This window comes from Haemorhous mexicanus, chromosome 18 (assembly GCF_027477595.1).
Source record: "Haemorhous mexicanus isolate bHaeMex1 chromosome 18, bHaeMex1.pri, whole genome shotgun sequence".
Classification (NCBI taxonomy): domain Eukaryota; kingdom Metazoa; phylum Chordata; class Aves; order Passeriformes; family Fringillidae; genus Haemorhous; species Haemorhous mexicanus.
The window spans coordinates 7074702-7100003 of NC_082358.1; the positions used below are offsets into that span (position 1 = coordinate 7074702).

The following is a 25302-nucleotide window of genomic DNA, read 5'->3' on the forward strand; positions in this document are numbered from 1 at the left end:
TCCAGTGACACCAGCCCCTTCCTGCCAGCAGCAAATGCTTGTGTGTGGCCCTGACAATGTCTGGCACAGAGCTGGGAGAAGGGGAAGAACAATTATGATGGCTCCCTGCCTTCCCTGCCTGTTTACTCACTCCCAAAAGTTCTTCCCATGCCACAGGTGGGACCTGGGACAGGCTGGGTGCTGCCCTGGTTGCTCCAGGCACAATCCCACCCTCTGGTTCCAGGGATAGAGAGCCCTGGGAGGTTTTGAGAGGGGAGCTGTAGCATCTCAGACAGGATCCATGTGTGAAGATGGAAGAGCTGGACAGCTTTCAGAGGCGTGGGTGTTTTTAGAGGAAAGGAGAAGAGTTCAGAGCTCTGGAGAAGCCCAGATCTGGAGCATGTGTGCAAGGAGCAGGGACCAGGTCTGATCCTCATGTCTCAATCTTTCTACAAGAGTCAGAGAAGATCTCATTGGTGAATTTATGCTTTATCTTTGGTTTTCCTCTGGATGAGATGGGAGCTAGACATTTCAGGCTCTGCTGGACCCCTGAGTGGTGCTGAGCAGACTCCTCAGTGTGTGCCTGTCACAGATCACTCTCCACTGGCTGCCTGCAGTCTCCCAGCACTTTTCTGTCTGCAGAGCACTGGGAAAATCATCACCACTCCCTGAGCAGGCAGGCCCCTGCTCCAACCCTGGGAGCTGGCTCCCAGGCTCCCATAAAGCTTTAAAAGAAGGCAGACGACTCACAAGCAAAAGCATGAGGTGTTTATTTGCACTGCAGACATATTAACTGCACTGAAAGGCAGCTGTGCTCCCTCCTCTGCCCAGCCAAGGTGGGTCTGGGTGAGGAACAGCTGACAGAGATAAATGTCAGGAAAAGAGCACAACATCCGTCCCTGGGCCAGTGCTTTCCCAGAAAGGGCTGATTTTAACTCACAGTCCACTTCCTTCAGCTGGGCTCCAAAAGCTGCTGCTGCTGCAAATCACATTATTGAATTGAAGTGTTCGAGCTGGTTGTAGTGGGTAACACCAAGATCAAAAACTAAAATACTGCTTGGGAGCCTCTGCTCAGCTTAACAGCAGAGATCTGTCACCCCTGGTGATGAGAGATCTCGCTATCACATCCTGCCTTCACAAGCATTCATGCCAGTGCTGCTTCTCTTTTTATTTGCACATCTAATTTTTACAAGTCATATCTAATGCCCTCTCAAGGCTGGATGCAAGATGCAAGCACCCACCTGAAGATCTGCAAACTCTCCTGGCATTTTCCTGCTGAAAGCAGGAGTTCAGGCTACTGCAGTCATTCACCTTCCAAAATAAAATCCCAACCAATAACCTCCAAAAACTTTAAAATGTCCATTTGTTAGTTCTGCTATGTGCTCTTCCAAAAGAGAGGGAGTGATGCCAAAAATGTCTTTTTCTTCTGCAAAGGAGGTGGGCAGTAGAGGATCCCACAGATCCTGAAACAGCTCAATCACCCAGGAACTGTCACAGCTTAGTAATGTACTTAAAACCTGATTTTTAAATGAATATTTCCATTCCCAAAGCTCTTCCTCCACAGCAAAAATTTGCCCTCTCAGCAGTTCTCTCCTCAGGTGAAGGAGGGAATGCTGTCTCAAACCCACGTACAGTAGGGAGGATGTAGTGGAGGGACAAGGTGTCACTCCCTCCATCCCTCAGTCCCTGAGGAGCTGGGAAGCAAGGGGATGTTAACCAGCTCAGCCTGCTGCAGCAGAGGCTGGAGGGAAATATTTTGGACTGGAGCAAATGTGATCATCTCTTTCCATCTCCAGGCGTGCTGTAGGCAAAATGGTTGGGTTGTTTTGCTTCTGGAATCTGGTCCCAGTTTTCTCTCAGATGCTGCCAGCCCTGCCTGTCCCTTGTGTGCACAAAGCCCGTGATGCTGCTGTCACCATCTCTGCAAAGCAGGTGTCAAGGTGGGGGCTGCCCCCAGGGAGGTGCCAAGCACAAGCTGATGTGGCAGAAGCAGGGGTGCCAGGTACCTCAGAGCTCATTAAAAGCCTCCCCCTTACAAAGAATATCGTTCCTCTTCTTCTCAGCTGCCTGGCCAGAGGTTTTGCCCCGGAAGGGTGGCCTCAGACACTGTCGGGCACTTTGGCTGATGGTTCTCACTCGTGACCTCCAGTCTTTGCTGGTGATCACATAGAGCAGGGGGTTGAGGGCACTGTTGAGGCTGGCCAGGCCCCGAGTCACCTGGTAGGAAACGTAGACGTCCTTTGAAGCCTGTGTGCAGGACCCTTGTGGCCGCCAGCGAAAAAACAAGTTGAGGTTTCTGAAGATGTGGTAGGGGAGGAAGCAGATGACAAAGAGAACCATGACGAGAATCACCAGTCCGATGCTTCTCCTCCTGAGGCTGGCGTCCACGCTGTCATTCCTGCAGAGCACGAACACCACGTGGCAGTAGCAGCCGATGATGATGAGGAACGGGATGACAAAGCCAGTCACGGTGACAGCAAAGGTGTAGGGCAAGTAAACATCCAGGTACTCCTGTCCCGTCGTGTCGTGGCACTGCGTCCCGTTGCCGTCTGTCTTGCTGAAAGCAAGATCGGGAGCTATCTGCGCGATGACCCACAGCCACACTGTCACGCTGAGCCACACGGAGGAGGCGGCACCCCGGCACCTGCCCCGCGCCTTCAGCGGGTGCACGATGCCCAGGTAGCGGTGGATGCTGATGCAGCTGAGGAAGCCGATGCTGGCGTAGAGGTTCAGGTGGAAGAGGCTGCGGGTGAGGCGGCACCAGGGCTGCCCGAAGATCCACACTCTGCCTTGGCGGTAGTAGCTGACGAGGAAGGGCAGTGTGCTGACGTAGAGCAGGTCAGCCAGCCCCAGGTTGCCCACCAGCAGGCTGAGGGGCTGGCGGGCACCCTCTCGGGGCCCCGTGCAGAGGTGCCACAGCCCCAGCCCGTTCCCCAGCAGCCCCAGGGGGATCACGGTCAGGTACACGGCGGGCAGGAAGCGCTGGGCGAAGGCGGAATCCACGGGGCAGGGAGCCCGAGTGCCATTGCCGGGCCACGTGGAGAGAGCGTCCGCGGCCATGGGGCGCTGCGGCAGCCGCGCCCGGGTGGCAGAGCTGGGGGGCACCGGTGCCGCAGCAGCTCCGTGTCCTCCGGCACAGGCTGAGGCTCCCCTCAACTCTCCGCTCCTGCTGAGCCTGGCCTGGGACTTGAGGGCTCTGGACTTTCCCCGGGACACGGGGAGGATGTGCCGAGAGCAGCCTCGGCGGAGCGGCTTCCGCCACTCCCCCGGCGCCTCCCCCAGCCCACTCGGAGCCGGGGTCACGCAGCCCCCCGGCTACTTTGGGTGCTGGGAGTGCCCGGAGGGAGCAGGATGCAGGGGGGCGGCAGAGGGATGCCTGAGGAGGAAGAGCCAAACTTTCAGCCTGTTTCTGTTCTGTCCCACTCGCGGTCAGGAGAAACCTCTCAGTTTTCCGCACTGGGGGCTGGAAGCCTGGCCCCCATGAGCCGCCCTCCCTGCCATTCCTGACAGCCTTTCTCCTGGCTGCTACGCTCAGAAATACCGGGAGCAGAGGCAGAGAGGACACTGGCGGTGTTCCATGGGGCTCATGCTGCCATCGCCGGTGCCGCAGGCAGCGCCACCAGGCAGAGATGCACCAGGCTGTCTGCCCCCAGCCCAGGCAGAGTGAGTCCTGTGCAAGAGCTGTCCCTCCCTACAGCTGCTCCTGCTGCCTCCTTCTGTCTCCCTTCCCAAGCACAAAAACCCTTTCCCCGTTCCTCCTTCCAGCGGTCCAGACCCGTGCAGGGAGGACTTGAGACGGGCTGTGCCCTTCCTTTCCTGTCACAGGAGACACCCAGATAATGCGAAACTGGGGCAAGAGCTAAAGCAGCAAGCCCAAAGCAGACCCCGAGGAAGGGCAGCCCCATCGCATTGCTGAGCAGCTGCTGCAGCATAAACGGGGCCAGAAGTCACTTGGATCTGCAGGCGCGGAAGTTGACGGGGAAGCAATCCGCAGGGAGAGAGGTTTACCCTGGTAAGCCATTTCGACCTTGGGGAAAGGACCTGAGGTGAAAGGCTAGGCTCTGGAGAGACCATGTCCGCTTGCTTTCCGGGAATTGAATCCGGGCAGGGTTGGGAGGAGGCTGGTATTTCATCGGCCAGTGGGGAGGAGGAGGAGGAGGAGGAGGGAGGGTGAGTCCTGCCCAGCCGTCCCGACTCGCGTCCATCCCTCCTCGGGAGCGGCTGAGCATCTCCGCTGGACCACGCTCGGGCACGGCAGCTCGGGGACACGGTGGTCCGGCCCAAGGCGCAGATGGGGTGGGGGTTAGCTGCGTGTTGAGGAACCAGTGTGTTTGTTGACTTCAGAGAGCGCTTGCTGGAACAGACAAGCGGTAGGAAACATCGTGTGTTATTTCCTGCCTGTATAATAAAATCTCACCGCTACGGGTGTGCTGCCGAAAAGATGAAGTGTGGAAGCTGTTTCCTTGTGGGGAAGATATGGCTTTTCTGCGGTTTGCAGAGGCTCTGGTGGATCTGTGCCGCTGGAGTTACAGCAGCAGGGGTGTCCATGGGGGTGCAACCCTCGGGGAAGTGACCCCATCCTGCCCTGCTCCTGCTCCCTCTGCCTCCGTACACCTCAGCTGCTCCTGCAGCCTGGGCTTGGGGCGGCACTTGCAGAGCAACTTTATGGAGGTGGAAGGGCAGCGAGAGGAAAGGAACAGTTCCCTTTGGCCCAGAGTATCAACCTTTGGGGAAACTGAGGCAGAGGCAGCAGTTGGCTGGGAGGGTTTCTGTGATCATAGGAAGGGTCATGAGCTGCTCTCAGCAATGAAGGCAAAGCTTTCCCTGTCCTGAGAATGAAAGCTTGGAGCTGGTGCCTCCTGCTGTGGGAAGAGAGGAGCAGGGCAGGGCATGAGGAGCACTGCCCATGAATGGCTGGAGCCCCATGCCCTCCATATCTCCTGTTCCCGGGACCCTTTGGAGGCACAGTCACAGAACTTTTCTCTTGTGCCTGCCTCCCGTGTGTTTTAGGTGTTCACTTGACCCATGGTTTCACTCACAACGCAGGTGCTACTGCCAGCTCTGCCCAAACACTCTGCATGAGGATGCTCCCCTCTGGCTCCTGGCTCTGGCAGGCAACAGCAGTGCTGATGTCAGGATGAGAACACAGGGCCAAGACAGCTCCTGCAAACACAGAACCTGAATCATGTGTTTCCAGGAAAAATAAAAAACCCATTATCTGCTTGATTTTTTTTTTTTTTTTCAATTGAGCATTGCATTCCTCTGCTCAGCTTCTGAAAATGTTTCACTGTAACAAGGGGCTCATCCAGCCCTCTCTCACCCAACTCTATGCATTTAAAAATCATCAATCATGAGAATGGCTTGGAAAAGCAATTCTGATGCATGTTGTTTACTCATCCAGCAGGACAGTTTTCCTTCAGTTGCTGCGTGTGCTTGCACAGAAATGAGCTGTGATCTGCTGCTCATCACTGGCTCAGGAGTGTGGTTGGCAGATCCCAGGCTGTGTGCAGATGTGGCCTTGTGCCTTAAGGACAGGAGTGAATTTTCTTTCAGTTTGGGAATTTTTATCTTTGCACATCACCTGTGGATGGGGGGGAATATTCTCTGTTGCCCCACATGAGCAGGCAAAGCCAGGACCCTGCGTCAGAGCCTCAAATAACCACGTTTCCAGGGTAGCAGGGCTTTAGAGGGAAATATTGTGAGACTAGCAATCAAGCTGCAAGAGTTGATTTCCCTGTATTCATAGGGAAAAATAACTCTGATTTATTTGGAATCATTAATTCATTATTTAGATGCTTAGTGAATCAGGGAGACATTCTGCAGGGGGAGAAAAAAAAAAGATAATTATAGCAGAGGTGTGTTGAGTCATTTGTTTGAAATGAGAATTGCAGGTTGCTGCCTAGAAAGTGACCTTCTGATTTTTACCATCTCCCAGAGGTGGCTGGGCAGGATCTGGGAGTGTGTGACAGCCCTGGGTGCTCACCCAGCCTTGCTGGCCAAGTCCCAACATGCTTGAACAAGAACTGGCTTTAAACCAGGATTTTCAGTACCCACAACATGTTTTATCCATGTCAGTCGAGGAATGTGGTAGTTTTGAAGTCTACATGAGCTTTGGGTCACCATTTGTTTGGCATGGCCACCAGAGAACTAAAAAAGCCAACCCAAGCTGTTTGTTCTGTGATTTGCTGCCTGCTGGAGTTTTACCATGTGCCCCATATCAAACAGAATTAATGATTTGTATTCAGGCTGAGCACCAGATGATTGCAGTAAATAATTCTCTTTGTAGGCCATGTTTTACTGCAAGAGCAGTGAGGTTTCTTTTTTTCTTTCCCTTTTTTTTTTTACCCCCAGGAGGTGGCTGAACCGCATCCTTGACTTTCATTTTCTTTTCAGTTCTTGCAGGGCCTGAGGGAGTGAGTGAGTTTCCTTGGCCCTGGTGCTGTTTCTGCTGCTGCAGGAGAGACCTTTCCTTGGGCTGGAGAGAGGAGCTCCCCCTGCCATCCAGGCTCTGGCCCCTTCAGCCCCAGACCTGTCCTGGAGCACAGCCAGCTGGTGATGGTGGCTGCACCATGCTGGGGAAATCCCAGCCCAGGGCAATGGAGGAAGTGTGGGCCTGGCAGTAGGAGGGATGAGTTACAGGGGAGTTTGGGCATTGATTTTTGGGAGCTGAGAAGAGGCTGTGCCTGTGGCTGCAGACATAGCAGCAGTGCAGGAACTGCCATGCCCTGCCCTGCTGTCCTGCACATCCCAACACTGCAGACCTGGGCACTGCTATGGCCAGGGCTGGTGCCATCAGCAGAGCTTATGGCTGGGTAAGAGAGAAGGATTTAACCCAGGGTATAATAAATTGTAATAATGTGTTCAGTGCTTTGATTCACATTTTTTTTCTTTTTCTTTCTCTTACTCTAAGCAGCCTGAATCGAGGTGCCTCCAAGCTGCCCCAGCCTGTGCCAGGACTTTCCTGCACCCACCGAGCTGACCTTGAGCAGGAGGGCTGGACTTGCCCTGCACAGACAAGCTCCACACCTGGATGAGCACATCTTTATTTTTACTTCCAGAAATACCCATCTAAGAAGTCCGTCTCTCACCTGGACACGTTTCCTCCAGCTGCCCTTGGCGCGGCGGAGCGCGCGTTCCCTCTGCACATCTGTGCGAGGCCGTTAGAGGGCATTTGGGTTTCATTTTCCATCACCCAGAAGGACTTTTTACTGGGAGAAAGTACAGCCAGAGCAGCCGAGCAGCTCTCCTGCGCCGACTCCTGCATGGCTGGAGCAGCTCCAGCCCGTCGGGAGACGGCCCCGACTCATCTTTGCGATTTGTTTTCCCTTTGCCTGCTTCTCCCCTGGCCCCGGCTCGCGGGGAATGTGCTTGGATGGCAGGCGGGTCTGTCTGCTGCTGTCTGAGCTCCTGGCTTGCCGAAGCCCTGCCAAACCACCAGAGGAGGAGGCCAGGCAGAGCGGGAAGGCTCGTGTTTATTCTGGAGGGATGAGGGGAAGGTGAGTTAGAGCTGCCGTCAGGAGGACCCTGCCCATGCCCGGGAAGGCAGGGTGGGTATCATGGGCTGGCTGAGCTCCTGCGTGGCTTAGCAGCTCAGCCTGGTGTGGCAGTGACTTGTGGGGTCACAGGGAGCTTGATGACCTGTTCCCTTCCTGGGGGCCAGGGCATGAGGGTTCTCTCCAGGGATTTTGACTTCCGGGTGCTGGAGATGGTCTCTCTTGAAGTCCCTGCAAAGCAGAGCTGCATGATGTAGCAGACAAGCAGCATCATCTCTTCAGAAGCCCCACTGGTCCAGGAAAGGATCAATTTCTTGGTTTCTTGGGTGGGTTTATGCTTGGAGCAGGGTTTCCCCATTTCCCATTTCATTCAGCCTAAGGAACTCGGAATGCTGCCCAGTAACCCTGCCTGGGGCAGCGCGGTGTACACAGGAGGCAGGTGATGGTGACACGGGGATCTTGCTCTGTTTCCAGCCTCCTTTGCAGCCAAAGTCCATAATTTCTTCTCTGTTTTCCCAGTGGAAACACCCTCCATCTCCACCGTAACCACAGGGCCATGGGTTTGTGCCAGACTCTTTGCCGGGATGAGGTGTTGGCTCCAGGGTGAATCCAGGGTGGGCACAGCTACAAACGACCTCCTCTTGGCCTCTGGAAAGGCAGAAGGGAGATCAGTGGGGAGATGGAGAGGGCTGGTGGTGTGTCCCCCACAGCTGGGCAGCAGGGGCATGTAGCATGGCAGTGCAGGGCAGAAGAAGTGGGCAGGAAGTGCCACCTGCACAGCAGAAAGGCAGATTAGCACTGTGTCCACACTGGGGATGTGCCAGGCTAATAAAGGGGTGGCAGAAGCACCTCCCGGGTGTGCCCAGGGAGCCAGGCAGGAGCTGCAAATCCATCTCTGGCCATAGGGGCAGGCCGAGCTCACCTGCGTGGGATCCACAGCGCTCCTGGATTCAGACATCCAGAGACCCCAAAATTCTGGTCTGCACCTGCCATCGGCTGTTTCAGGAGATGGTTCACGTGTCCCTGAGACACGCTCAGCTCGTGGCTGAGGAGGGCTGATGGGGCCCACGGGTAAGTGTTGCTGGCCCTTCCCTTTGTCATTCCCACGTGTGCCCGGAGGCAGCAGCTCCCCCCAGCCCTCACTCACCGCCGGCAGCGCCGCGGGCAGGGCCGGGCAGGGTCCGGCCGTGCAGAGCCGCCGCTGGGTCTCCAGCCGGCAGAAGCGGTTCTGGTTGGACACGCGGCTGGCAAAGCCCAGCCCGCAGGTGGCCGAGCAAGCGCTCCACTCCGTGCCCCACTGCGGGCAGGGGTACCGCAGCAGCGGGGACACCGCCCCGGGGGCTGCAAGACAGGACATGGGGGAAAGGGGGGTTGGAGGCAGGTGCTGCAGGCAAAGCCCTGCGTGGCAGAGAAACCTGTGAGGTGTCTCCTGCTGATGTTTCACAGCCTGGGGTGAAGGGGCCATCCCCGGAGATTTGCGTGGGCATCCCCTCCCTGGAGCTGCCCTGCATCTTACCTGCCCTGGCATCCCGGGGGAGGGGCTGGTCCTGGCCTTCACAGATCCACTCCGGGCAGCACTTCCCTGGGATCTCCACGCGCCGGGGGAAGGGGCAGTCCGGGCTGGGCAGCCGCACATCCTCCTGGCACAGCGGGATGCAGTTGAAGCCCCCGTCCAAGCAGTGGCACTGGATTTTGCAGCTGGGCTGGAAAACCTCCCCGTCTCGGTAGACCCGGCCGTTCACCTCGCAGCCCTCCTCATCGTCCTCAACTGCAAGAGACAGTCGGGGAGCCCGTTAGGGACAGAAGGACAGAGAGATAAGGATGGCAGGGAGCAGTGCTGGGGGTAACTGGGGGGCTGGACAAAGAGATTGAAGTGGGGGGACCACAGAATTGACCGAGTGGTGTGCAGGGCAGACATGGGTGTGCAGCAGCATGTCAATCACTCAGTCTCCTCCCCTTCCTTGCCTTCTCTCCTCAGCTCTCTGCTTTTTCAAAGCAACAGCTCACAAGCTGTGAGGGACCCCCCACCCTTTGGCTCTGACCCTGCCTTCAGGATTTCCAGGCTAGGAAAAGTTTCTCTGAGATTTCTCTGCAGGACCCCCAGGCTCCAGCCTTGGCACCCCTGGGACCCCCCTGTCCATTCTCACTGAAACCACCCTGAATTCTCAGTCAGAAAGCAGCACGAGAGCTGGCAGGAGATGGGGCACAGCCCCACGGCCAAGCTGCATGCACCATCCTCAGGAAAGCTGCTCTCCCAGCCTCACCCACTCCCCTGGTGGTGCTGCGGGGTGCCATGTGAGGTCATGGCTAGAGTGGGGCTGAGTGCTGGGCTGGAGTGTGGGGGTACCCCCGGGGAAAGTGGGCACCCCCGTGCTCACAGTTGCAGGTGCCTCCTGTCCCTGCAGATGCAGAGCTGTAGTCACAGACGAGGCCCTGGCTCTGGTCACAGACGTGCAGGAAGTCGCAGGGCTCTCCCAGGCGCCGGGCACAGATCTTGCAGCAGCCACACCCATCCAGGACCAGGGGGGAGCCGCGGGGACAGCGGGGTGGCACCCAGGGGCAGTAGCATGGTCTCCGGCAGAGCTGGGCACAAACCTGTGGGGGCAAAGCTGAATCCATACAGGTGGTTTGGGCCAGCAGCTGCTTTGTAACTGGGATAGCCAGGTAACTTTGTCTCAACCATGGGGGCAGATTTTTGGTGGAGGGAGGCTCCAGATCCATGGGAATATCTCAGAGCATCCTACTGTCCCCTTTGAAGGGCACCTATGGAAACCATGGAGAATCAAGGAAGCTCAGAGGCTCAGCACTCTGAAAGATGGGACTTAATTGTGCCACTGCTCTGAACACACAGGAGGATGGAGCTACAAGGTGAACATCCCAGGCAGTGGTGGTTATTTAGTGAGGTCAGCAGCCCCAAACAGCCCAGTGGGAGAGAGGAAGGGAGGGAGGTAAAGCAGCCCACCCCCATGCCTGCCCCCAAGGCAGCAGGCTGTGCCCAGCCCAGGAGAGGTGGTTTTGCAGGGACTGAATTCACGTGGTGAGTGCACAGCATCTCACTCCATACAGTCTTAAAAGCTCTCATTCATGCCAAGAAGCAGGACATTGCATCAGCAGTGGGGATCTGAAGCCAGGCAGAGCTCACTGCATTCCTCACTGGTCCAGCTGCTTCCTCTGCTTGTCCCTGGCTGCAGCATCCTCACCTGGCCTGGCCCACTGGGCAAGGAGCCCGGAGACAGGCACGTTTTCAAGGACTGGGAGCTGTTTTCCCTCGTGCCTAGACTGAGTAATCACTTTGGCAGGGCTGTGCACTGCAGTCCTTTGCCTGCTCAGCCAATTGTCTGCCGGGGAGGTGCCCACGGGAGTTCACCTGGGCAGGTGGATGTTTATACCCTTGGCTCATCCTGCTTGCACAACTACCCTGGCACCAACAGCTCTTTAGGCAGCTCTTGAGCATCATGTCACAAGTGACAGAGCTATTGCATATAGAGCCTCAAGCCACGAGAGCTGGCTCTGCAGTTTGGAAGTGAATCCTTCACCAGTGCTGGCCTGACAGTGATGGGAGCCCCCTGGCAGCCCTGCTGCTCAGCACCATGCACGTGCTGCTGGATGCAGGGCAGCAAACCTGCAACCAAAACATTCATCCCTGCCCTGGTCCAGGTACTTGTGTGACTCCTGAGTCTGCCAGGAGAGTGATGGGCTTAGCCAGACCATGAAGGTTTTACATACCATTTTTCTTTTTCTTTCAGTTTCTCCCAGTGCCATCAGGTCTGACATGATGAGTCAGACAGAGAGGGTGGCTCCTGGTGCTCTATCTGTTCCCCATTTGCAGCTGTTCAGATGCTTTCCATGGGGCTGTAGGAGTGTCAGTGCCAATAACTGGAGTTAAAATATGGATTGGGATGGGGTGATCTGGGTCTTGTCCTAGTTCTGCCAGCGAGCAGCATTATTAATGTGGCAGGGACCGAGGGACTGGCTGTGGTGGCCAGGTTTGGGCTGGCAGCATGATGGTCCTTGGTGATTCTCCAGGCACTCAAGCACCTGGGGCAAGAATCATTGCTCTGTTACAGCTTACCCAGGCAGCCAAGGGCATTTTTCATCTTTCAGGAGATTGTTATTACCAATCAATGTTTTAGAAAAATTAGCCAAGCCATAAATCCATTTCTCCCTGCTCCTTGTAATTTACTTGTCTTTAGATGACAATGTGGCTTCTGTCAGAGATCTAACTCTGGGAAAAGAGTCAAATAGGCACAATGTTGCCACGACATCCCTGCTTGGGGATTCGGGCAGCAATTAGAACTTGGAGCTGAGATGCCCCAAATTTTTCAACATTCCTGTTCTCTGCACAGGCAAATATTTTCACACAGAGTCCAAGAGAAAAAAAAAATAATAAAACCTCTACAACAACCCAAATCCCATTGGAGGCACTGGCTTGGCGTGAGCATTCCGAGAAGTGGGGAGAGCTGAGTAATGCCAGGGCTGGTGCTCGAGGCTTGGCCGCTGCCTCGGGAGCCTGGGCGGGGATGGAGGAGCCTGGAGGAGCCTGGAGGAGCCGCTACCGCCCAGCTGCTGCTCGCTGGCTGGCGGGGACCGAGCGCGGAGCGCGGCAGGGGCGGCGGGCGCACAGCGCGTTGCTGGCGTTCCTGTGCGCTCCAGGGACTCACAGCGTTCCTTGGGCCCAGGAACGCTCGGACCCTGCTGCTCCATCCCAAACACCTCTCCGAGCACAGCTCTGTCCCCAGCACAGCCTGGCTGCCGGCCGGCGACAGCCACCGGGCTCGTGGTGACACCGCAGTCCCTCCTGCAGCCCGCTCTGCCAGAGCCGGGTGCTCCTTGGCTAAAGCTGCCCCAGGGCCCCATCTGCCTTACCTTGGAGAGAATGCAGAGCAGGGAGAGGAAGAGGAGCTGCTTCTCCAGCTGGAGGCTCATGCTGCTCTCCCCTGTGCCGCTTCAGCACATCACCCCCCAGGCAGTTTGGAGGCAGGGTTCGCAGGTTTTAAAGCCCAGAGTAGGTCCTGCTGGTGTTTATACTCTCCCTGCTCTGATGTCACTCACAGGCTCCAATATAAACATGAGTAGGTTTGGACAAACCTCAAGATTTTCTTTTTTTTCCTTTCTTTTTTTTTTTTCCAGCCCACATTCCAGCTGCCATTTCCACTCTTCTCAAGGTAAGAATATGCTGCCCGCTGGGACAAGGAGTGAAGGGAAGGGATGCTGTGCTGTCCCTGGGGAGCAGGCTGGGGAACCAGGCTGCTGAGGTGATCCAGCTCCCTCCCCCTGGCCTGGGAGGGAAGCTTCATGCCCTACCCTACTGATCAAAGTCTGCCCAGGCAGAGCTGGTACTTTCCTCCTGGGATTTGAAGGGGTTGGCAGGGCTGTCCCTGCTGCTGCTAGGGGACAATGCTGTGACCAGGCAGTAACAGGACATCCACCCCTGTATTCAATGCATGGCAGGCTGTGGAAGAGGGGTCACCCAAAGGAGCTGGAAATGGGTTTGCTGTGGTGGTGCTGCCACATTGTCCCCACCCTGAGAGGGACTGAGGCCACCTGGGGAGGCTGCTGGGTGGCTGGATGCACATCGTGTTGCATTGTCTTGGGTACCTGATGCAGAGAAGGCTGCAGTCTGACCCTGCTGATTTCAAGCCCTGTAAATGCAAATTTAGCCCCTGAAGTATTATGATCATCCTAATCAATTGTGAGAATTAGAAATGCAAGTTTGGGAATGAAAAGCAGGTGCTCAGCCATTGCTTCCCAACGCTTTCTCAGTCTGCCCTGTGCAAGCTTTTCCCTTGTCCCCTGTGACTGAGGATCTGAGGCTGGCTCTTAGGAAAGACAAACCTAAGCATCTCAAGACCTACACTAGACAGAGCCACTTCCCCAAATTCCCACTCCCCAGATCTGATCACAAGACATGAGAGGACAATTTGTGACCCCAGAGCTCAAAGGAGAGGCCTGAGCATGAGGATGCAGGATGTCCTGCAGCTCTCCCTGGCTCCTGAAGGATGTGTTCTGGGGCCAGGACTGCTGCTCCTGTGCTGGCCAAGGGATGATCCTGGTGGCTGTGCACAGAGGGCCTGTTTCATTCAGGCATGATGAGAACTGCTGCCAGGTGTCAGGTGTGTGATGGCCAACACACAGGAGCTGCTGGCTGCTACAAGCAGAACACCAAAACCACACAGCTAAGGGTGATGCCCCTTCTCTCCCTCTGGCCTTTTTCCCCTCTGTTTTGCTTTTGTGAAACAGGTTCTCAGTCACCTGAGCAGCAATCCTGGCCTCAGCTCCACAGTTTCCAGAGCCTGGCAGCCAGGGCTGGGAGCAGGGTGGGCACAGCCCAGCAGGGAGGAGGGCAGGCTGAACTCTCACATTACCACCCCAAATTTCTGCTGTAGCTGTGCTTCATTAGCTGCTGTCAGGCTGTTATTGAGGTCATGGCAGCTTGTGGGAACACCAGGACACTTTCCAAAGGCTGCTGTCACTTATGCAAGTGCCAGAGCCTCTGCTCTGCACGGTGGAGCCCCAGCTCTGTGCATCACCCAGGCCATGCCTGGAGGTCAGGGATCTGCTCTGGCAGCCCTGCCTGTGGCAGGGGAGGCATGAGGAGGGCACATTGCTCTGAACTCCCTGGCAGGGGGTGGTTCAGGACCCACTGAGAGGTGCTCACAAGCCCGAGGGTTTGATACCTAAGGCTGCAGACACCTCTCGTGTTCCACTTTCTGCCCCACAGCCGGTGCTCTCCCACTGGCTGCAGCTCAGCCAAACATCTTGGGAGTGCCTTGGGAGAGCCAGAGTACTGATCCAGCCCTGCCACATGGGGACAGTCCAATTAATTATTCCAGCCTTGTGTTTATCAGGGATTCCTGATCAATGGCCATGAGCTCATTTCCCTGGTAGAAATCAGGTGACAGTGCTGGTAACAGAAATAAAATCTCTCATTTCCCACAATGAGGCACCCTTGGAGCAGCTGACAGACCCATGGGTGAGGTCTCAGGGGGCAGCAGGGCACCCCTGGGGGAGGCTGAGGCTCAGGGCTGCCCAGGGGAGCCAGCTGGACATGAAACCTCTGCCACCTGATGTGTCCTGGCTACAGGGTCAGCTTCTCTCTCTACTCTTTCCTCAGCTCTGAACAAGAGGGGACCTTGCTTCCCCCACACCTGATGTCACTGAGATTTAGATGCAGTGAGGTGACATCACTGCCATAGTTTGACATCACCAGGAAGCTGTCAGAGCTCAGGCAGTGACAGAGAGCCCCAGTCAAGCCTGAGTCAAGTCAACACCCCGAAGTCAAGCAGTCAGATGGGGCCAAACCCAGTATCCCATGCCTGGCAAGCAGCCCACACTTCTGATGGCATTGGCAACCCTCACTGGGACCTGGCTGGGTTTTGGAGGTGCCCAGTGGAGCTGGCTGGAGGGGTACCCAAAATTCTCCCATGATTTGCCTTCCCAGAGAGGATTCTCCAAGGGTGACTTGGGCTTTAGCTTCCCTTCTCCCAGCTCTGGGTCCCACATCCCCACCCAGGTCACTGTGCTGGGGCTGCAGGCAGAGCCTGGCACAGGAATTCAGCCCCTGCAACTGTTTTGATGTGCAAAGCTGCAGCAGAACAGCACATTAGCAGTTCATTTTATAAATACTGTTATAGCCCTTCTCCTCTGGAGCACATAACCTGTGAGTGTTCTGTACCATACGTGTGATTTCAGAGCTAGTAATTAAGTCCATATGTCTCACTCCACAGTTTCCATGGTATTCTTGTCAGTTTTTTTGGGGGGGTTATAATTTTTTTTTATTTTTTTTGTGGTCAGTTGTGCAAGAAAATAGTTGATACAGGGATCTGAATACATCTCCTTTGAGTTAGCCACTGGCAAGCTTTGCTGTTTCTATAGAAATGAAGGAACTGCCCCAGTGAATTTACATTTTAGAGAGCTGAGTTTTTCATGTGTTTGCTCTTCTAATGTGCCATCGTGAATAACACAGAAAAGCTCTCATTTGCACACCCTGCTCAGCTGAAATTGCATCCATCTGGGATGGATATTGAGCATATTCTCCTTTCATGCCTTTCCTTTGCTGGAGACTCCCCTTCTTTACTCTACATCATGTGTTAAGCACCCTCCCTAGAGCTGGGGAAGTCAGAGCAGGGTCTGGATGTCCATCTCTGGCAGGCTGTCCTGTCTGTCCAGCTCTGTGAGGCTCTCCTGGGTCCTGGCTGTGAAAATGTGGGTGAGCCCAGTGGGGAGAACATTCCCTTTGCTCCTGGGCACTCCAGACCCAAATGCCCTCTGCAGAGGAGCAGGGCTGCCCATGGAGGGTGGACAGCTGGACAGACATCCAGCTTGGAAAAACCAAGAGCCCTGAGCTGAAATGGAGATGCTCAGGTCTCCTTCAGCTGTTGGACACTTTGGGGTGGCTGCTCATGTTTTTCATGAGACTTCTGGAAAACACCATGGCTTTGGGAAATTTTGAAATATCTCTGCTTTTGGCAAGATGGGAGAATTGCTTCCTACCCAGAATGAATCTGGCTCCAGTTTCAAACAGCGGGAGCAGAGAGAGGTGGTGATGGCTATTTCCACCCCTGTCTGGGCATTTTTATTCCCTCTGGTTCTCACACCTGAACTGGCCAGCAGAGCCAGGCTGAGAGGACTGGCCACCCCAAGGGACCAGGGATGGGCCAGGCAGTCTTTTACCTTGAGGTCACTGCTCCCACCCCGGGCCTGGGATGCAGGGACTGAAAGTATTTACCAGCTGGGGCCTGGCCAAGTGACTTGTGAGAAAAGAATTCAGGGCTGCTGTCCAGGTTCTGATGGTCAGGCAACTGCACCAGGAACCTTGGCTCCATCTGGGACCAGCTGAGCCCTCCAAGCTCCCAGCCACGGTGGCAAGGCCAGCAGGGCATGGCCCCTGCCAAAGGAGACACAGGAACCCTGCCTGGTGGGGGGAGCACTGCATCCTTCACCACTTCCCAGATGTTTTTAGGTAGGTTTCACTAACAAGAAGCGCTGATAAATGGGGCTTGGGGCTGGTTCTGCTCTCAAAGTCTGACATTGCCAAGAGGAAGAGCTGAGTGATTACATGAGGAGCAAATGGACTATCACAACCAAGAAAAGGCTTGGCTTTGCCAAAACTATAGTGAGAGCTCATCCTTCAGGCTGAGGGGCTTCTCATTAGCACAGCACAGCCTTGCATCAGCTGTTGTGAAGGGACAACAGAGAAAGATCAAACCCTGGGCAATGCTTCTGTGAGATTTTTTTCCTGCAGTCCAGACAAGAGCAATTCATAATTGTCCCACTAAGCTAAACATTCAGATAACTCAAAGAATAAGACTTTTGTAAAACAAAGCTTGGAAACTTCAGCCAGATGAGGTTTTCCATTGTTATCTGGAAAGCAGTGTCAGAAATCATCACATATTCAATACTGTGATCCTCTGGGAGTTAATTTTTTTTACTGAGTATCAAACATCATCAAACCTAAACTTCTTTTAAAAAATATCACTGTAAGTTTTATCTTTCAGACAAGACATAATACCCAGACCCTGACCTTGTGTGGTTACTGACAGACCCTTTGTATTTTCCATGGAGCTGGATGGCTCCTTCATGTTTCCTGATCAAATTGCTCATTCTTTTTGGCTATCTCCATTTTTCTCGTGGTTTCAGGCTAAAATAGACATTGTTTTTCCTTCAGTTCTTGTCTTGCTCGAGGGTGCTGCTTGTTCTCACACAGCTGCCATGTCCCCTGCAGCACCAAAGGGGCTGCAAGGAGAGGCACCCACTGATGTGCAGGCAGTGATGCTTGTGGGTGTCTCCAAACTCACCTTGTAATTGTGCCACCTCTGCTTTAGGAGGGTTTGGGATGGCTGTGTCCCCTCCCAATGCTGCTTTAGGAGGGTTTAGGATGGCTGTGCTCCCTCCCAGCCCTGATTCAGGAAGGTTTGGGATGGCTGTGCTCCCTCCCAGCCCCGCTTCAGGAGGGTTTGGGATGGCTGTGCTCCCTCCCAGCCCTGATTCAGGAAGGTTTGGGATGGCTGTGCTCCCTCCCAGCCCCGCTTCAGGAGGGTTTGGGATGGCTGTGCTGCCTCCCAGCCCTGCTTTAGGAGGGTTTGGGATGGCTGTGTCCCCTCCCAATGCTGCTTTAGGAGGGTTTGGGATGGCTGTGCTCCCTCCCAGCCCTGCTTCAGGGGGGTTTGGGATGGCTGTGTCCCCTCCCAATGCTGCTTTAGGAGGGTTTGGGATGGCTGTGTCCCCTCCCAGCCCTGCTTCAGGAGGGTTTGGGATGCCTGTGCTCCCTCCCAGCCCTGCTTCAGGAAGGTTTGGGATGGCTGTGCTCCCTCCCAGCCCTGCTTCAGGAGGGGTTGGGATGGCTGTCCTCCCTCCCAGCCCTGCTTTAGGAAGGTTTGAGATGGCTGTGCTCCCTCCCAGCCCTGCTTCAGGGGGGTTTGGGATGGCTGTGCTCCCTCCCAGCCCTGCTTTCTGTGCCTCTGGGAAGCTTTGAGGATGCAAGGGCTGCACCTGAGGCAGCAGGTGTTGTGCCTGAGGTGTGTGGTGCTGGAGGAGCTTTGGGTGACACAGGCTGTGTCTGTTCCCAAATGTCACAGCCCTTCACATCCCCAGGGCTGCTCTTGGCTGGCCAGCAGCAGGAGCAGCTCAAGGTGCTGGTGAATCCAGGCTGCTGGGCCAGGGCAGTGCTGGGGAGGGGACAGAGACCTGGGGCAAAGACAGCCCTCTGCAGCTGGCACATCTCCAGGGGATGCTCTGCAAACCCCTGGTTGTGGCTGGGACCTTCCCAAAGGCAGTGAAGAGGGCATTCCTCAGTGTCCATAATGGCTGGAGGAGCCTGGCTCCTGCAGGAGCTTTTAGCACAGACCTTGGGCACATTGGGAAGCTGGGCTGGGGGGGAATGATGAGCTGCCAGCTCACCCTTCCCACCCAGCACCTGAAAACCCCAAATGACTGGTCAGCACCCATGGCAGCTGGCAGGGGGACTTGCTGCTTCTCCCCAGGACTCATGCCAAAGGGTTTGCAGGTGAGTCCCACCTCCAAATTCCACCCCAGGGAACAAAGCAATGGCTGGGCTTGCTCTCCATCTTCTGAGCAAGACTGGAAAAGCTGAAGCAAGTGAAGCCTCCATGTGCCAAAGAATCCCAGGCCCCCAGCCCTTCCCTATGCCCCTCCTGATGCCAGAGACATCTGGAGACATTTCCCAAGCATGAACTTCAAATAAACCAACTCCTCTTGTCCCCTTCCCCAGCCAAATCAACAAAGACACGACTGAAACCTTTAGGGCGTGTGTGGGATCCAGCTGAGACAAACAAACCTCTGGGTCTCACCCTGGTTATGGAAGCAGCGATGTCGCCTGGAAAGTATGTACCAGGGAGCAGGGAGCAGAGGGGAGAGCAGAGCAGCTGGGCACCAGCTCAAACATGACTCAAAATCATGGGAAATGATTTCTGATTAATGTAATTACTTCGGCTCCAGCCCTGATCAATATGAGGAGCTAAAGTGCTCATAAACCGGCCGAGAATGTGAACTATGCAGAGTGATCTGTAAAAGGTGTTTGGCTGGGTGTTCTCTCCCTGCCTGTTGGGCTGCCCAGGGCAGGGTGACCTGGTGCTGTGGGAGGTGGGAGAGCAGTGATCTGCTAATGGCAAACTGGGGGCCCCCAAATGAGAATCCTCCCAAATGAGAATCCCCCCCCAAATGAGAATCCCCCCAAAGGAACAGGGAGGGGACTGCCTCATCCAGGCCCTGAGCCCAAAGAAAAGCAGCCAGCCTGCTTGGCTGGCCTTCTTCTGTGCTCTGACCACAAAGCAACAGCCAAGACTGGCCTTTCAGAGGCTTATGGTGCCCCACAGTGTGGGGAGGTTCTGGTGGGCTGGCACCCAGCACAGCCCAGGCAGGGGCTTGGTGAGGGCACTGAGGAGCACTGCAGGACCATGGGGACACAGCTGGAGAGGACAGTGTCCTCAGACCTCCTGCTGCCTGAGCTGTGCCAGATGTGGAGTCAATCTGCACTGGAGAGGTGTTTTCTGCTCAGGGCTGGGCTGTGCCTGAGGGAGCTGCACCCACAGGAGCAGATCAGGAGGAGGACCTGGGACATCCCTGGAGACCAAGGCCAGGTTAGGTAGGGCTTTGAGAAACTTTGTCTGGTGAAAGGTGTCCCTGGCATGGCAGGTGATTGGGAACTGGATGGTCTTTAAGATCCCTTTCATCTGAAGGCATCCTGTGATTCAAAGATGCCCTGCAGCAGGTGTCCATGAATGATGCCTGTGGCCATATGAAGGTGGTAGGAATATCCCCCTGAGAAAGCAAGCTGAGGCTGGGGAAAAGGTGCCCTGGGGCAAGGGGGTCTCCCCTGAACTGGTGGTTTCTCTGACATGGGGGGAAAGGGAAGAATGGCTGTTACAATCTCATTTTTGCCATGCTGTTCCCCAGGAAGATGGGCTGGGCTGGACTGGGAATTGCAAGGCATTCCTCCTGTACTTTCAAATCAAGAGCCTTTGGGGTGGGTTTCCACCTGCTGCAGGGTTTTGGGGAGAGAAATAGAGAAAGGCAGTGTTTGACTTCTGTGGCTGTCTGTACCTGGTCAGCCAAGGCTGGTGAAGGCAGCCTGGCTATGGCTAGGCTTGTCTCAGGAGCTGCTCCCAGCCAGTTTGGATCAGCCAGAGCCCCAGAGGAGCATCTTACAAGGCAGCTCCTCTCATGAACCAAGCTCCAGGAAGGAAAATGTAGCCTGGAACTGCTGTCACCAGGCAGCAATTGGAGTGTGGGGAGCAGCGTGTGTGTGGGGCAGCCAGGCTGCTCCTCTGCCCTCCCTACTGGCCCAGGCTGTAGAGAATGTTTTGAGGTGATTTTGCTGCTGTGTGTGCTCTCCATGATACTTTTCCAGCATTATCTCCATGTTCTTCCTGGAGCAGAGAGAGAGCTCCCTAGGCCACATGGAGAAATGCTGGTCTGTGATTTTGCTGCAAACCACATGCAGCACAGCGTGGCTGGGGTTAGGAGAGCCCTTTCCCCAGCATTTGGCTGACCTCCCTCTCCCCTGCCAGAAACTGACCACAGTCAAATCCTGGTTTTCCTCACATTCCGTGGTCCTGCTGAGCTGTGGTCTGCCACCCCTGCATCCTGCTGGCCTGCCACCCAGAAATCCTGCTCTGGAGCATCCCTGGGAGGATCACCACAAACACTTGGCAAGCTGCAGCCCTCGAGGGGCAGGCACTGGGCCCAGGGCTGTCGGAGCAAAGGAAGATTCTCCCAGCTGTGCAGGAGAGGCCAAGCCAGCCTGGACAAGGGACAAGTGCAGGGGCTCTTACTGGAAAAGCAAGGTGACCCCAAATCTGGGAGAAATTATGCATCTCACTCCATTGATATCAGAAGGCTAATTAATTACTTTATTATACTATATTACACTACATCTAAACTGAAACTGCACAAGCACTCAACCAAATCTCATGACTGTCTCCTGACTGACAGGACACAGCTTGCAGAGATTGGTCAAGAAAACAAACACTCACACCAGAATCCAATTACCAATTCCCTTCAGGTAAACAACTTTCCACAATGCATTCCACTTGTGCACTACAAGAGGAGCAGCAATTGAGATAAGAATTGTTTTTTCTTTCTCTGAGGTTCCTCACTGCGCTTCCCAGAGAATATCCTTGGGAAGTTGTGCCTTGCTTTTCTCTGTGAAGAGAAATGCAGCCACAGGCTCTGGCTCCAGGGGACACCAGCCACTCTCTACAAGCAACCCCAGCTTTGAGATCTCACTTTGCTGCTGCCACAGTTCACCACAGACTCGTGGTGCAACTTCTCCTGCAGCTTGCTCAGGGATGCTCTGCCCAGCCCAGGGTCCCTGCAGTGAAGCAGAGCTGTGCCTCCAGCCTTGCTCTGTAACCCCGACCTTACAGGGCTGCTGTGCCTTCCCCTGCCTTACACCTAAGGTGCTACAACCCACAGAGAGGCAGCTCAAAGGTCCTACATTGTTACACAGCTTCTGCTTGGACCTGGACACATCCTCCACGGACTGATTGTCCTCCTTGTCCCCATGCAGGACCACAGGCACCTGCTTTGAGCCAAATTTCATGTCCCAGGACTTGCCTGCAGGGTGAGAGCCCAGCCTTGCTCCTCCTGCCTCTGAACCCTGGCCCCTGAAAACATCTGCAAGGAAATAGCTGAAGGTATTGAAAGGGGAGGCAGGAAACGCTCTGAATATTTTTTTTTCCTAAATATAATGACACTAATGTTGTTCACAGTGCTAAAAATAGAAATGAAGAGAACCTGCCTTTTTCCTGTTTGCTTTCAGCTCTCACTTTCCTGCCCGTCTCTGCATTCTGGGAATCTGCATGAAAATAAACCCAAGAAAGATCTCAGCAGTGTGCAAAGCAGAGCCAGCTGAGTCTGGCCTTGGCTCCAGCTTCCCCAGTTGGGGCCATGCTCCTCTGTGGAGCCTGGGGAGCCTCAGGCTGTGCACTCCCCACCTCCAGCCACTGGCTCTGCAGGCTCTGCCCAGCTGCAGCGGGACCAGCACTGACCCCACTGCTGCAGAACTGGCCACTGTCACTGGGAACCCACTGTCACTGGGAGTGTGGCCACCTGCTGCAGCCTGGGTCCTGGCTCTGGTCACTCTCCTGGCTTTCCCACGTGGGTCAGTGGGCTCTGAGCAGCACTGCTGCTCTTCCTCCCATGCCTGACAGAGCTGTGCTCCTGCCCCAGGCTGGATCTGCCAGGGTGCTACCACAGAAGCCCTGGGCAAAATCTCCCTGCTCCTACCTCTCCTGCTGGAGATATTTCTGCAGATGCCTGTGGCACATCCCTCCAGCATGCACTGCATGTACCCATTCCCAGGGCTCCCTCCCAGCCTCCGTCCATTGGGAGGATTTTGCTGCCAATTGTAAGGGGATAGAATATAAGAAAATAAAGATAGTGTAAAAGTAATCTTACCCCTAAGGAGTTGCAGCTGGGCCAATTAGCAAAGGTTAGGAACAGGCCTGACTTTAACAGGCCACAGCTGTGACCAAAGAGAAGAAGAGTGCTATGGAAGAGTGGGGTGGCTGCTTGAAAAGGGAGCTGGAGTTGGTTGGCTGCTTTGTGAAGAGGAAAGAGTCAGTGCTCTGGGGAGCTGCCCACACGAAACACCAAGAAGGTGTGGAACTTTTGTGAAAAAGGGACAGCAGTATGGAACCCCTGCAATAAGATGACAACAGCCAATCTCCCACTAGCTCATTACAGAGCAATGGTCATCACTGAATTCAGAGGCTGATGGATTCAAATTCAGCTTTGAGCCAGTCCAGGATTCCCAGAACCTGCAGGATCAGGTGTGGGAGCCAAATCCCAGTCCTGAGCACAGCAAACTGGCCACAGTTTCACAGTGCCTGAACAGCAAGGTGCCTTTGATTTGGGAGGCAATACTGCACCCCGGGTCAGCATGGCTGCCTGGTGGCTGCAGGTGTTCACATGAAAAGCTCAGCACTCATTTTTCAGCAGAGCAGCCCAGGGAATGCGTGTCTGGGATGGAGGCTGCTGCCTGATTTATTACAGCCTCAGCTCGAGGTGCCTCGGGAGAGTGGGGGCTGGCAGAGGATGAGAGGCAGGCGTGTGCAGGGCTGGATTGCAGCACACAGAATGCTGCGCTGTGCTGAGGCTGCCTGGAATGCACTGAGCTGGAGAGGGAGGATGAATGAGTCCTCTGGCCTGGTTTACATTCCTCTGCCACCCCCAGTTTCTTTCTTGAGCTGGTGAATGGGGAGGGTGGGCAGCCTTGGGCTTTTGGTCTGTCTTGGAAATCCGTGAGGCAGCCAAGCGCTGGCTCGGAGTGCTGCTGGCACTGTCCTGGCCACATGAGCACGCTGACAGTGCCAGAGGACTGGCTCTACTGTGTCCAGGTGCCACCCCTTGTGCAACATCCCTCCAAAGGCTGACTTTTGCAAGGAATGTTTTGTTCACAACGTGGCAGCTTACAGGGTTGACCTCAGGTTGTTCTTAGGTGGAAATCAGGTGTTTAAAATACCACTGGGCTATTGTGACTCACTGTCTGGGCCACTTTTGTGTCAAGGAGCCAGTTCTCTTGTATGTCACTGTCAAGTCTATGCTTGAACCTGGCATGATGTGATTTTAAAACCATCCAGAAGCTTCCCTATGTTTCCCTCCCCTCCACTAGCTGCTTTCCTGACATATTTCTGGCCCCTGGTAGTCCACACATTTTGCAGTTTTTCAGCTGCCTCTCCAGACCAGGCATGTCTGAAGCTGCCAGTGCCCAGTCTCTGCTGGCAGTCAGTGTTCAGGTTTTTCAGCAGTGTTGTGTCAGCAGCATCCAAAGGGACCATTCATTACACAGTGTGACAATGATGGGCTTCACTGGCGGCTTCCTGACCGTGCTTTTGGGGCCCAAAACCTGTGATAGGGATTCTGACCCCACCTGGTGCAATCTGTCATGGTGTTAACTGGGGCTGAGCCAGAGCCATTGCCACAGGGTGGTCACTGGGGACTGACAGCCCACCCCGTGAGCTCCTGCCCTGCTTAATGCATCTGTCTGGCAGTCCCTCTGTAATGCACAGTGGGGTGATTGCCCTGGGTTTGCAGATGGGATCTCTACCACAGGGATTGCCCAGGTGTTCCTCTGGTCCTGCTGCTGGCCTGCAGGATGTCCCACTCACCCCCCACACCTTGGGAGTGAGCTGGGAATGACACAAAGCCTTGGCACCTGAGGAGAAGAAAACAGCCCTTGGGAAGGATTTAGCCATAACCTGCATGTTCAGGTGCTCGGCTTCTTCACCTGGCCAGGCTGAGCAGGCAAACTGAGGGCTCCTGGGGTGGAGGGCAGGGGGCTGAGCCTGCAGTCTGCCTGTGGTGGGGTGGGTGGCTGGTTCCACAGCCCCAGTCCCACAGCCCTGATCCTGCAGCCCCAATCCCTTTTCCCAAATCCCTCATCCCTGGTCCCTCAGCCTGGATCCCGCAGTCCCAATCCCTTATCCCCGGCCCCTTACCCCCGATATTTTATCCTGGATCCCTTCGCTCCGGTCCCCGCAGCGCACGGGCTCTGCCTCCCTCTCGTGGCCGCCGGGATGTGCTGGGCTCGCCGGGAGCTGCGGGAATCCGCGCCTCGCCCCGTGTCCCCTGTGCCCCCGGGCACTCACGCCTCGCCCCGTGTCCCCCGTGTCCCGCGGGCACTCACGCCTTGCCCCGTGTCCCCCGTGTCCCGCGGTGCCTCCCCGTGCCCCTCGCTGGGCGCACACACCGGCTCATCCCAGCCGGAGCCGGCGGTGCTGAGGTGTGAGCGCGGCCAGAGCCACTCCTGGATATTCACCTCTTGCTTTTAAGCAAATCCTTTCTGCTGCCACTGGGGGAAGAACTCTTCCTAGGCAGTTCTGCATCACACCTGGTGGAAATGAAGCCAACATCACCTGAGTCAGCAGCCTAAAAGTTGAAGCTGTTTTATTCCCAATAATCTGTTTGCAATTTTCCTGCCCTTGAAGCCAAGAACTGAATCAAACCAAAGTTCCAGGGGATCCTATAAAATATTAATTGGGTCAGGGCCCTGGATTAGATGAATTTAAAACATCTCATGCTCATGAAAATTCCAGCTCAAAACACTGAAGACTGGTTGCTCTTCAAACATTTTTTGCTGAAGCAGAGGCTGTGACCAGCTGGCCCTGGGGCTTGCAGCCACCTTTGCCATGACAGGTGCCAGGCAGAGCTCCAGTACAGCCCAGCAGTACCAGACCTGCCAGGAGCCAGCACTGGGCAGGTATCTGGGAACACCTGGTTATTCCCCTTGTCCCTCTGCTTCCTCTCCCCTTTACCTGCCTTTCTCTACCTGCAGTAGCTCCTGCTGCTGATGTTTCTGGTGGTGCTC

At 55.2% G+C, this 25302-nt stretch overlaps 2 protein-coding genes across 3 annotated transcripts; both read right to left on the bottom strand.

The window, feature by feature from the left end:
• Positions 1–725: 725 nt before the first annotated feature.
• LOC132335784 (P2Y purinoceptor 1-like) lies at positions 726–4307 on the bottom strand. Its single transcript, XM_059862658.1, has one exon. The coding sequence runs from the start codon at positions 3037–3039 to the stop codon at positions 1987–1989; it is 1053 nt and encodes a 350-aa protein (XP_059718641.1). The 5' UTR covers positions 3040–4307; the 3' UTR covers positions 726–1986.
• A 2699-nt stretch (positions 4308–7006) lies between these two features.
• On the bottom strand, positions 7007–12494 carry CCN5 (cellular communication network factor 5). 2 transcript variants are annotated; one of them, XM_059862660.1, is made up of 5 exons: positions 12339–12494; positions 9851–10067; positions 8989–9240; positions 8620–8813; positions 7945–8120 (listed from the first exon to the last, which is right to left on the bottom strand). In XM_059862660.1, exons 1-5 carry the CDS (start codon positions 12396–12398, stop codon positions 8097–8099), a joined length of 747 nt encoding a protein of 248 aa, XP_059718643.1. In that variant the 5' UTR covers positions 12399–12494; the 3' UTR covers positions 7945–8096. The 2 variants fall into 2 exon arrangements, with proteins under 2 accessions (XP_059718642.1, XP_059718643.1); XM_059862659.1 differs by lacking the exon at positions 8620–8813 and having other exon boundaries at positions 7007–8120.
• Between the last annotated feature and the right edge of the window lie 12808 nt (positions 12495–25302).